At 46.3% G+C, this 12118-nt stretch overlaps 1 protein-coding gene across 1 annotated transcript; it reads right to left on the bottom strand.

The window, feature by feature from the left end:
• Positions 1 to 3038: 3038 nt before the first annotated feature.
• Positions 3039 to 12038, bottom strand: LOC102945929 (heat shock 70 kDa protein 12A). The gene is made up of 2 exons (XM_043546951.1): positions 11842 to 12038; positions 3039 to 5113 (listed from the first exon to the last, which is right to left on the bottom strand). The coding sequence occupies exons 1-2, from the start codon at positions 12002 to 12004 to the stop codon at positions 4068 to 4070; spliced, it is 1209 nt and encodes a 402-aa protein (XP_043402886.1). The 5' UTR covers positions 12005 to 12038; the 3' UTR covers positions 3039 to 4067.
• Between the last annotated feature and the right edge of the window lie 80 nt (positions 12039 to 12118).

Here is a 12118-nt window from a genome sequence, read left to right as displayed (position 1 = left end):
AACGGTTATTTTCTGGTCTGGGAATAAAGTCCCTTCCTGCAGCTTTTGAAACAGACCAGAGTTCCTGAAGATGCGAGCCTCATGTACCTTTCCTGGCCATCCCACGTTGATGTTGGTGAAACGTTCCTTGTGATCCACCAGTGCTTGCAGCACTATTGAAAAGTACCCCTTACGGTTTATGTACTCGCCGGCTTGGTGCTCCGGTGCCCAGATAGGGATATGGGTTCCAACTGTGGCCCCACCACAGTTAGGGAATCCCATTGCAGCAAAGCCATCCACTATGACCTGCACGTTTCCCAGGGTCACTACCCTTGATATCAGCAGATCTTTGATTGCGTGGGCTACTTGCACCACAGCAGCCCCCACAGTAGATTTGCCCACTCCAAATTGATTCCTGACTGACCGGTAGCTGTCTGGCGTTGCAAGCTTCCACAGGGCTATTGCCACTTGCTTCTCAACTGTGAGGGCTGCTCTCATCTTGGTATTCTTGTGCCTCAGGGCAGGGGAAAGCAAGTCACAAAGTTCCATGAAAGTGCCCTTACGCATGCGAAAGTTTCGCAACCACTGGGAATCGTCCCAGACCTGCAACACTATGTGGTCCCACCAGTCTGTGCTTGTTTCCCGAGCCCAGAATCGGCGTTCCACTGCATGAACCTGCCCCATTAGCACCATGATGCCCACATTGCCAGGGCCCATGCTTTGAGAGAAGTCTGTGTCCATGTCCTCATCACTCACGTCACCATGCTGATGTCGCCTACTCACCCGGTATCGCTTTGCCAGGTTCTGGTGCTGCATATACTGCTGGATAATGCGTGTGGTGTTTAATGTGCTCCTAATTGCCAAAGTGATCTGAGCGGGGTCCATGCTTGCTGTGGTATGGTGTCTGCACAGAAAAAAGGCGCGGAACGATTGTCTGCCGTTGCCCTGACGGAGGGAGGGGCGACTGACAACATAGCTTACAGGGTTGGCTTACAGGGAATTAAAATCAACAAAGGGGGTGGCTTTGCGAGAAACTGAATGGCCTCCTCAAGGATAGAACTCAAAACCTCAAGGATAGAACTCAAAACTGGGTTTAACAGGCCGTTGATTTCACAGAGGGAAGGAGGGAGGGAGGAGAAAATGAATACAAAACAAATCTGGTCTATTTCTTGTTTTGAGCCACTTCATCTATCTTTATACATCTTGCTGGCAGCAGACTGTGCAGTACGACTGCTAGCCATCATCATCTCCTGGGTGCTCGGCAGAAGACAGTGCAGTATAACGACTAGCCATTATCTTCTGCTGGCTGGAGGTTAAAAGACAGCGCATTGCCTGTAGGACTGAATCGCCACGAGACGAAACAAGGGAAATGACCTGGCTGAGTCACTCCCATTTTTTCCCAGGCGCCTGATTAAAAGAGCACCCAGGACTACGTCGATGACGGCTACCAGTCATACTGCACTGTCTGCTGCCAAAAGGCAATTAACTGCTGCTGTGTAGCAATGCAGTACCACGTCTGCCAGCACCCAGGAGACAAACGGTGACGGTTAGCTGAGCGGGCCCATGCTTGCCGTGGTATGGCGTCTGCACAGGTAACTCAAGAAAAAAGGCGCAAAACGATTGTCTGCCCCTGCTTCCACGGGGGGAGGGAGGGAACGGGGGCCTGACGATATGTACCCAGAACCACCCACGACAATGTTTTAGCCCCATCAGGCGCTGGGATTTCTACCCTGAATTCAAATGCCGGCGGAGACTGAGGGAACTGTGGGATAGCCACCCACAGTGCAACGCTCCGGAAGTCGACAGTTGCCTCGGTACTGTGGACACACTCCGCCGACTACATGCACTTAAAGCATTTGTGTGGGGACACACACAATCAACTGTATAAAACCACTTTCTACAAAACCGACTTCTATAAATTCAACCTAATTTCGTAGTGTAGACATACCCTAAATGACTTGTCCGAGGTCAAATAGCAAATCAGTGGCAGAGTTGGAGTTAGAATTCGAGAGTACCTAGCTTCCAGTCCTGTGATCAGATTGGACTTCCTTCATTGTAAGAGAACAACATACAGATCAGTAGAGGCAGGGGAACTGTTGTGCTTTGCAAGGGTGTAAATACAAATTCCTTTCTTAAAGAATAAAAAAGGGGAGATTATGTGACACCCATTGACTCTACCTTGTCTCTCCAGTGACACAAAACAAACACAAAAGCTGGCTTACCTGGCCAGTGGAAGATCGCTTTATACAGGGGTTTATATGCCAACCCCTATCTAGCCCCCAGGGTAGGGGGCATGGCAAACAAAAGGAGCTATGACCAGGGTAGTGCTGCACCTTGCTGATCCCTAGCTCCCAGAATGGCCCTTGCATGGGCTCCAGTCAACCAGCATAAGAGACAATCCAATTGTCCAGAGTCCTGCAGCAAAACCTTTTGTTGTAGACACAATTTTGAATGTAAAAACCATCAAGGTTTTTTCTTTAAAAAAAAAAAAATCTTTCAAGCCTTTATACCCGGTAAGGCAGTCAAAAAAGGTGACAATTTATCTGTTTGAATGCTACTTTTCATATGCCAGGGACAGCTAGTAAAATTAAAGTGATCACTCTAGGGCAGGGGACAGAAATCTAATGTAAAATATCCCAAGAGCTAATTCTAATACAGTGTATCAACCTAGGTAACAGTTTGTATTTTGACATGGTAATTTTCACTTCTGAGAGTGTAGAAATGTACAATACAGGACCTCAATAATAGTTAATTAGGCCCTGATTCTGCAGTGGATCTGTGTAGGCAGATCCTTCTGTCCATGCAAAGCCCTATTAAAGTAAACTGGTGTAGGGGTCTTCTCACACAGATCAGACAGCAGGATCAGAGCCTTAGATTGTAACCAACTCTTTCTTAGTAACCAGATTAGTTAGAGCCAGACTCCTTGGCCTTTGCACAGAGGAGCTGAGACAGTTGAGATTGACTCTCAACTGTCTCAGGCTCCTCTGTGCAAAGGCCAAGGAGTCTGGCTCTAACTAATCTGGTTACTAAGAAAGGGTTGGTTACAATCTAAGCCCTGTACTCCCCTAAACAGAGACTGCTAGTGCCCCAAAGTGGGTTTGCAGCAGCATTATTATTCAGAGCTGTGTGGTACAATCTGCCCATGAATATCTATTCAATTAATGATGCCAATTTGCTTAAATGATGTAGTTAAATTATCACCACATTCTCACAATTTCATATCTAAAAGCCCCAAAATTCATAACATTTTGTAATTGTCCATGTACGATGGTTCAGAGTTTTTTTGTCTTTCAACCTGTTCAATATACCTATATTTAGTTAGTAGTTAAGATATTTAATTCAAGATAATACTTAGTCCTGCCAGGAGTGCAGGGGTCTGGTCTAGATGACACCTCGAGATCCCTTCCAGTCCTACGATTCTATGATTTCTTTAACATAATTTCACTGTTGCAAAATATTACATGTTTACACTTTCTCTGATTTTTAAAAAAAAATACAATCATATATTTGAATATTTGTCATAATACAGTAAAATCACAGCAAGCAGAATTAACTTCAGTCTTTAGAAAATCATGTCTGACAAGATGCTAGCATAAGAAAATACAGCTGCAGAAAAAATACTGGACTAGAGAGACCATTGGCCTGGTCTGGCAGCAAACAGGATACCAGGCTAGATGGCGATAAATCTGATCTAGTGGGATATAGATAATTATACTGGACTACATGGACCACTGTGTTCAGATCCAGTAGTGTAGCATGCAGGGTGCCGGACTAGATATTGCACCATTGGTCTAATCTAGCATGAGAGGGGACAGAATACTGAACTAGACAAATTGTGTTGGTCCAGTCAGGAATGGCAGGTAGCAGAATATCAGACTAAATGGGTGACTAGTCTGGGAAGAGGCAGGATTATCAGACTAGACAGACTATTGGTTTGTTCCAGTGTGGCAGGAAGTGAGTTACTGGACTGTATGGTCCACTTGGCTATTCCACTGTGACAGCTCATATATTCTCCTAATTGAGCCCTATAGTCCCTTGAATCATCCAAGTCTGATGCTCTTCTTACGTGTCCTTGAACTGTGGAATCTTTACACTGTTAAAAAATCTATCATAACCGTCCGACTTTCACCAGACGTAACATCAGTACCTGTGGCTTTAAATTCCGTTAGCCCAAATTTAATATCCAGTCTCAGTTGGCGGTTTTTCCCCAGCTCTGTGTTTGGTGTTGGCACGGTACGGGAGCCGAGCATCTTCAGCCCTTCCTCATCTATGTATTTTGCATCCTCCTTTTCTGTGCAATAGAAACTAAAAATCACACTTGTCTGATCTGGTTCTGTGGGAGTGAAAGTATAACTGGCAACCTCATCTGCCTCAACCAAATCCCCAGTTCCCACCAACTTCTTGAAGAGATCTGTGCAATATACATAATTATCAGCTTTTGAGACTGTCTTTTTCTGTATATCATGGACAGCAATATCAAATGCCTCAGATATCTTTACTCCATATGTCAGAGCGCTGATTCTCGAGGCAACAGTTTGTGGATTGTGCCCAAATAAAATGGCTCCCTTTATAATAGCTGCCTGAGATTCCTGTGGACACAGGATATGGTACTTCCTAAAGGTCTGATAGATCTCGTCCCTCAGGATAATGCTGGAAGCAAAGCCCCCAACCAGTATAATATATTGGACTTTGGCCATCTCAGGCTTGTTGAGGATTTGCTGCAAGGCACCAATGGTTTGTCTGAGACTGTAGGCAAAAAAGCTCTTCATTTTTTCGTATGTAATCATGATAGTCCCATTGCACCACAGAGCTCCCTCTATACCGTCAAAGAAGAGGGAGATGTCTTTTTGCTTGTGTTCTCCCACTTTTGTTAGGTTGTGGTAGCAATGCATGTAGACCTCTTCTCTGTTGGAAGAGCATTTCTGAAGGCCAAAGTCGTACATCATTTTATGGCATTCTGCTGGGTGATTCTGTGTATATTCCTCCCATACTCCATCTTGGAAGATCTCCTTCAGGAACTCTTTGAAGTTTTCATCCACTGTATCGCCTCCCCATCCTCCTCCTGATGCCTTATGTAATTCTTTCAGGGATTGGTTTTCTTGGATTTCATGTACTGTGATGTCTATGGTTCCACCTAAGCCCCCCAAAATGAGTAAAATTAGTTAATTTTTAAAAAGAAGTTATTGCCTTCACTTTAGCTGAATAAAAGGCTGCTTCCTAAAGAGAGTCTGTATCTTTACAAAAGTAAAAAAAAAATCTCACAATTGGCAAATGTGCTCTGCAAATTGGGATACAGAGCTGCCCGTTCTTTAGCTTATAATCTTTCCTTGCCCAAGGAGTCTTAGTCTTTGTCTGCACTACCACTTTTGTTGGTAAAATTTTTGTCAGTCAGGGGTGTGAAAAACACCTCCCCCTGACTGACGTAAGTTTCACTGGCAAAAGTGTTGGTGGGGACAGCGCTATGTCTGCAGGAGAAGCTCTCCTGCCCGCATAGCTAACGCTGCTCTTTGGGGGTGGTTTAATTATGCTGGCAGGAGAGCTGTCTCCTGCTGAGAAAGAGTGGCTACACAGGAGACCTTACAACAGCACAGTTGTGGCGGTACAGCTGTGCTGCTGTAAGGTCCCTACTGTAGACACAGCCTTAATTTCTGCATGCTGTGGAGCAGAGGTTCTCAACCTTCCCACACTACTGTACCCCTTTCAAGAGTCAGATTTGTCTTGCATACCCCAAGTTTCATCTCACTTAAAAATTACTTGCTTGCAAAATCAGACATAAAAATACAGAAGTGTCACAGCCACACTGTTACTGAAAAATTGCTTCCTTTCTCATTTTGTCTGTATGAAATTTTAGTTTGTACTGTCTTTGCTAGTGCTTTTGATGTAGCCTGTTGTAAAACTAGGCAAATGTCTAGATGAGTTGATGCAATACCAAGCACACTGTTGGTGTCCAATAAATAGTTTACTCAAACCCAGCCCAAAGTTGGTAATAGCTGCGAGATATTACCATCTGCTAGAAGTTCAGTGGCCTGTACGAAATGAGTTGGTAGGTCTCAGTCTAGTACCCAGAGGCCAAGTGTCCACATCCCAGTTGATGCTAAGTCCCTTCTGAGTAGTCTGCTGAGATGTCAGAACTGAATGTGTGTGAAAACTGACATCTTGTGATACCCACACTCTCTGGCCGAGTTGGGGCACAATGCGGAGCATAGGTTGTCTGTAGGAAGCTTACACTGCCACTGCCCGTCCTGAATTTGTTCTGCGAGAAACACAGACTTCTGTCTCCCAGGGATGTCAGTCTGTCCTTAGCACTAAGTTCACATGTTACACCACATTAAAACGGCTCCCACACCACGCTCGGACGCATCTGTGGTTACTAGGAACGGTTTGTCAAAGTCTGGGGGCCTTAACACAGGGTCAGACATGAGTGTCGTTTTACGCTGGTTAAAGGCCTTCTGACACTCTTCGGCCCACTGAACGGCATTTGGCTGTTTCTTTTTGGTTAGGTCTGTCAGTGGGGCGGCGATTTGGCTGTATTGCAGTACAAATCGCCTGTAATATCCGGCCAAGCCTAAGAAGGATTGGACCTGTTTCTTTGACTTTGGGACAGGCCACTTTTGGAGAGCATCCACTTTGGCCTGTAGGGGGTTGATAGTTCCTTGACCCACCAGGTGTCCAAGATAAGTCACTCTGTTTAGGCCTATTTGACACTTCTTAGCCTTAACAGTTAGTTCTGCCTCCCTTATGTGCTCGAAGACTTTTTATAGATGTTCCAGGTGTTCTGCCCAGGAATCCAAAAATATATCCACATCGTCAAGGTAGGCAACTACATTTTCTCCCAGTCCCACTAGGAGACCATCTTCAAGACTTTGGAAGGTGGCGGGTGCATTCCGCAGCCTGAAAGGGAGTACATTAAATTCATACAGCCCGACATGTGTGGTGAAGGCTGACCTTTCCTTGGCAGATTCATCTAGCGGTACCTGCCAGTACCCCTTGGTTAAGTCCAAGGTAGAGATGAACTGGGCCCGTCCCAGTTTGCCCAATAGTTCATCTGTGCGTGGCATTGGACAGTTGTCTGGGTGAGTTACAGCATTTAGCTTACGGTAGTCCACGCAGAAACGTATCCCCATCTGGTTTGGGAACTAGAACCACTGGAGATGCCCATGCACTGCCAGAGGGGCAGATTACCCCCATCTGTAGCATATCCTGGATCTCCCGTTCTATAGCAGTTTTAGCTTGAGGAGACACCCGGTAAGGTTGGTCTTTAATTGGGTGAGCATTACCTGTGTCAATGGAGTGGTATGCCTGTTCAGTCAGTCTTGGGGTGGCTGAGAACATCGGCACATAGCTAGTGCACAGCTTCTTGATCTGCTGTCGCTGCATACACCCAAGGATCATGGAGAGGTTCACCTCTTCCATGCCACCATCGCTTTTCCCTTCATAGTAGACACCTTCATGCCACTCAGTGTCATCTCCTCCCTGGGCTGTAAACTGATAAACCTTTAATTCTCTGGAATAAAAGGGTTTTAGAGAATTAATATGGTACACCTTAGGCTTTTGGTTGGAGGTGGGGAAGGCTATGAGATAATTAACAGCTCCCAGGCGCTCCTGGACCGTGAATGGCCCTTCCCTCGATGCTTCCATTTTATGGGCCTGGAGCGCCTTTAAGACCATGACCTGGTCCCCTACTTTGAAGGAACGCTCTCTGGCATGTTTATCATACCAGGCTTTTTGCTCTTTTTGAGTATCCTTTAGGTTTTCTTTAGCAAGGGCTGAAGAGGTTCGGAGGGTGTTTTGTAGGTTGGTTACAAAGTCCAGAATGTTAGTTCCTGGAGAAGGTGTAAACTCCTCCCATTGCTGCTTCACCAACTGTAATGGCCCCTTAACCTCGCAGCCATATACAAGTTCAAATGGTGAAAACCCTAAACTGGGATGTGGTACAGCTCTGTAGGCAAAGAGCAACTGCTGCAACACTAGGTCCCAATCACTGGAGTGCTCATTTATGTATCATGGCCCCCAAAGTTCCATTAAATTTCTCCACCAGGCCATTTGTTTGATGATGGTAAGGGGTGGCAACCAAGTGGTTCACCCCATGAGTTTCCCAAGGCTTTCCATAGTTCCTGCCAGGAAATTAGTTCCTGCATCTGTGAGGATGTCGGAGGGCCAACCTACCCTGGCAAAAATGTCTGCTAGTGCCTGGCACACACTTTTAGCCTTGGTGTTTCTTAGAGCTACTGCTTCCGGCCATTGGGGGGCAAAATCCATGAAAGTCAGTATGTATTGCTTTCCTCTGGGTGTCTTTTTCGGAAAAGGACCCAGAATATCCACAGCTACTTGCTGAAATGGAACTTCAATGATGGGGAGTGGCTGGAGAGGGGCTTTGACCTGATCTTGGATTTTCCCACTCTTTGGCATACCTCACAAGACCGGACATAGGTAGAAACATCCTTGCCCATTCCCTCCCAGTGGAATGACCTCCCCAAACGGTCTTTGGTCCTGTTCACCCCAGCGTGGCCACTAGGATGATCGTCGGCTAAGCTCAAGAGCTTGGCCCATTACTTAGTTGGAACTACCAACTGTCTCTGAGGATGCCAGTCTTCCTGATGTCCACCAGAAAGAGTTACCTGTATAAAATCCTCTTTCTACAACAAACCTGGATCGATTAGAAGAGCTGAGAGACGGTGGGTTGCTCCGTGCCGCCGTCCAAGCTCTCTGGAGGCGTTCATCTGCTTCCTGTTCGGTCTGGAACTGTTCACTTGATGCTGGAGACATCAGCTCCTCATTGGAGTGTGGACCTAGGCTTGGTCCCTCTGGAAGCGATGTAGGGGATGGGGCTGTTTCCGTTGACTGTGAACCGCTCTCCACTGGGGCACTATGTTGGGTTTCAGGCTCCGGCTGAGCCTCTTGTGTAGGGATATCGGCTGCTGCCGGTTCAGGTTCGGTGGGGCCCTGGTGTTGAGGTTGCAAGTACTGGATTCAGTGCTGGCAATGGGTCTGGTGCTGGTTGTTCCGCCGGTTCCAGTTCTGGGACTGGCTCTGTCTGGGTCTCTGGGACTGAATCCACTACTGCTGTTACAGATGCTGGCATGGGGTCCGGTTCCATCACCTCTGACCGGGACCTGGTAGAAGTTTCCGGAACAGAGCTAGGCATGCTTAGCCTGGCTGCGGGTGACCATTCTCATCCTCTTGGCTAGTTTCACATGATTGGCCAAGTCTTCCCCCAACAGCATGGGGATGGGATAATCATTATAGACTGCAAAAGTCCACGTTCCTGACCAGTCCTTGTACTGGACAGGCAACTTGGCTGTAGGCAAATTGAAAGAGCTGGACTTGAAGGGCTGAATTGTCACTTGGATCTCTGGGTCGATTAAATTGGGGTCCACTAAGGAAGCATGGATAGCCGACACTTGTGCTCCGGTGTCCCTCCACGCGGTGGCCTTCTTCCCGCTCACACTCAGAGTTTCCCTCCGCTCCAAGGGTATCTGGGAGGTATCTGGGCCTGAGGACCTCTGGTGTGATTCCGGTGCAATGAACTGTAATCTGTTGGGGTTCTTGGGGCAGTTGGCCTTTACATGCCCCGGCTCATTACATTTAAAACATCGTCCAGCTGACGGGTCACTGGCGCGAGGTGGGTTGCTGGAGAATGGTGTGGCAGGATGGCAGGACGATAAGGTGTCTGGAGTATTCCTTGGTGTGTAGTTGGGGCCTTGGGCTGCCCCCCGGTAGTAGGGTGTGGTCTGAGAGTGTCCCTTCTGGTATCCGTTTCAACTGCAACCAGGGTTGTTCCTCTCTCCTCCCTCCACCCATTTTGTTCCAGCTTGCCCCACCTCTCTGGCGGTCTGGGACTGCTCGTATCGATCAGCATAAGAAGCAAGACTTTCTGCTGAGTCCATTTCCTTATCCCATAAACACCTGTTTTATTTCCTCCTTGGACATATTCAGGAATTGCTCCTGAGCTATCAAATCATACATTCCGTTAAAGCTAGTGACACCCCTTCCTTGAACCCATTTATCTAACAGATCCTTCATCTTGTTTAGATAAGGCACATTACTTAGTTCAGGCCCTCTCTTAAGGGTTCGAAATTTTACTCTGTACGTTTCAGATGTAATTTGAAATTGCTTTAAAACCAAATCCTTGAACTTATTATAGTCAGAAGCCTCATCAATAGGCATCTTATTGAATATGTCCAGAGCTCTTCCAGTCAATTTTGCGACCAATGTGGTCATCTTGTGAGCTTCAGGAATTTTATGGAGAGTGCACAATCTCTCAAAGGTTAGAAAATATTCAGCAATATCACTGCATTCATCATACTGTGGACATAGTCACTCCCATTTGTGGATTGTTGGGGAAGGATGGTTAGGGTTATCCAGTAGATTCCGCTCAGCCTTTGCCTTCTCCATCTCCAGTGCATGCTTCCTCTCTTTTTCCTTCTCTGCCTCAGCATGCTTCCTCTCCTCCTCAGCATGCTTCCTCTCTTTTTCCTTTTCCTCCAGTTCTTTTTCCCTTGCCTCCATAGCTCTCCTGTGAGCAGCCTCCCTTTCCTCCTCAGCATGCTTCCATTCTTTTTCCTTTGCCTCCATAGCTCTCCTGTGGGCAGTCTCTTGGGCTTTTTCCTTTTCCTCCATTTCTTTTTCCTTTGCCTCCAGGCAAATAGACAGAAAAACCCTCTAGTTGCTCTTAGCTAAAAAAAACCCCCACCTCTTCAGGTCTGTGAAGAACTTGTAAATTTCCCTGCAGGAGGTTAACTACACTGCCTTTAGGTAGAGAAAACTCCAGCTCGCAAAAGCAAGCTCTCTTTTGTCTCTGCTCTGGCCCCCAGGCAGAGACAAAAAAAACTCTAACTGCTTTCAGCTTAAAACCTGTTTCCAAGCAGCCCAAAGGAAAGAAAAAAATGTCCTTTTAAAATCTGTGCATCTGGTTCAAAAAATCTCAAATTGATCTCAAAATGATCCCCCCAAAAAATCTCAAATTGATCCCACCTCTGCCACCATGTCAAGGTTCCTTCCCCACTCTGAACTCTAGGGTACAGATGTGGGGACCTGCATGAAAAACCCCCTAAGCTTATGACTTCCCCAAGGTACAAACTATTTTACCTTTTGTCCCTGGACCTTATTGCTGCCACCACCAAACGTCTAACAAAAATAACAGGGGAAGTGCCCACTTGGAAACGTCTCCCCCCCCCAAAAAAAAAATCCCCCCAAGCACTACACCCCCTTACCTGGGGAAGGCTTGATAAAAATCCTCACCAATTTGCATAGGTGAACACAGACCCAAACCCTTGGAACTTAAGAACAATGAAAAAACAATCAGGTTCTTAAAAGAGAATTTTAATTAAAGAAAAAGTAAAAGAATCACTTCTGTAAAATCAGGATGGTAAATACCTCACAGGGTAATCAGATTCAAAACATAGAGAATCCCTCTAGGCAAAATCTTAAGTTACAAAAAGACACAAAAGCAGGAATATACATTCCATTCAGCACAACTTATTTTATCAGCCATTTAAACAAAACAGAATCTAACGCATATCTAACTAGATTGCTTACTAACTCTTTACAGGAGTTCTGACCTGCATTCCTGCTCTGGTCCCGGCAAAAGCATCACACAGACAGAGAGGACCCTTTGTTCCCCCCCCCCTCCAGATTTTAAAGTATCTTGTCTCCTCATTGGTCATTTTGGTCAGGTGCCAGCGAGGTTCTCTTTAGCTTCTTAGCCCTTTACAGGTAGAAGGACTTTGCCTCTGGCCAGGAGGGATTTTATAGCACTGTATACAGAAAGATGGTTACCCTTCCCTTTATATTTATGACAGCACCCATTGCTGATGTAGCAGGGCAGTGTACAGTGGAGTGGTGTACTCATCAGTGCGGTACAGTAGCACCCTAGGAGCCATGGACCAGGGTCCCTTTGTGCTCGGTACTGTGCAAACAGAACAAAATGATGATCCATGCATGTCGCAAGAGAAAAGCAGTAGCCACTGTAAGATGTGCCAAAATCAATGGCAACAATGAACAAGGACTTGCTTGCCTTGCTCATGAACTTGAGAGAGGGAGAGACTCTTACACAGCCAGTTAGAACAGACTACTGAAAGTGAAACAGTTTTACAGTTAACTCTGCAGTATGAAACCCTACCCCTACTTTTCAATTGGC

Source organism: Chelonia mydas, chromosome 1 (genome assembly GCF_015237465.2).
Source record: "Chelonia mydas isolate rCheMyd1 chromosome 1, rCheMyd1.pri.v2, whole genome shotgun sequence".
NCBI lineage: Eukaryota > Metazoa > Chordata > Testudines > Cheloniidae > Chelonia > Chelonia mydas.
Note: the sequence above shows the minus strand (reverse complement) of the source record. Positions and strands in the feature narration are given on the sequence as shown.

Bases quoted from the DNA above. Each gene is read 5' to 3' on its own strand.
- LOC102945929 (XM_043546951.1), bottom strand. From the start codon at position 12,004: ATGAGCAAGGCAAGCAAGTCCTTGTTCATTGTTGCCATTGATTTTGGC. The intron at 5,114-11,841 runs GTACCGCACTGA...TGGGGGGCTTAG, and splicing joins ATGGCTCCTAGGGTGCTACT to GTGGAACCATAGACATCACA.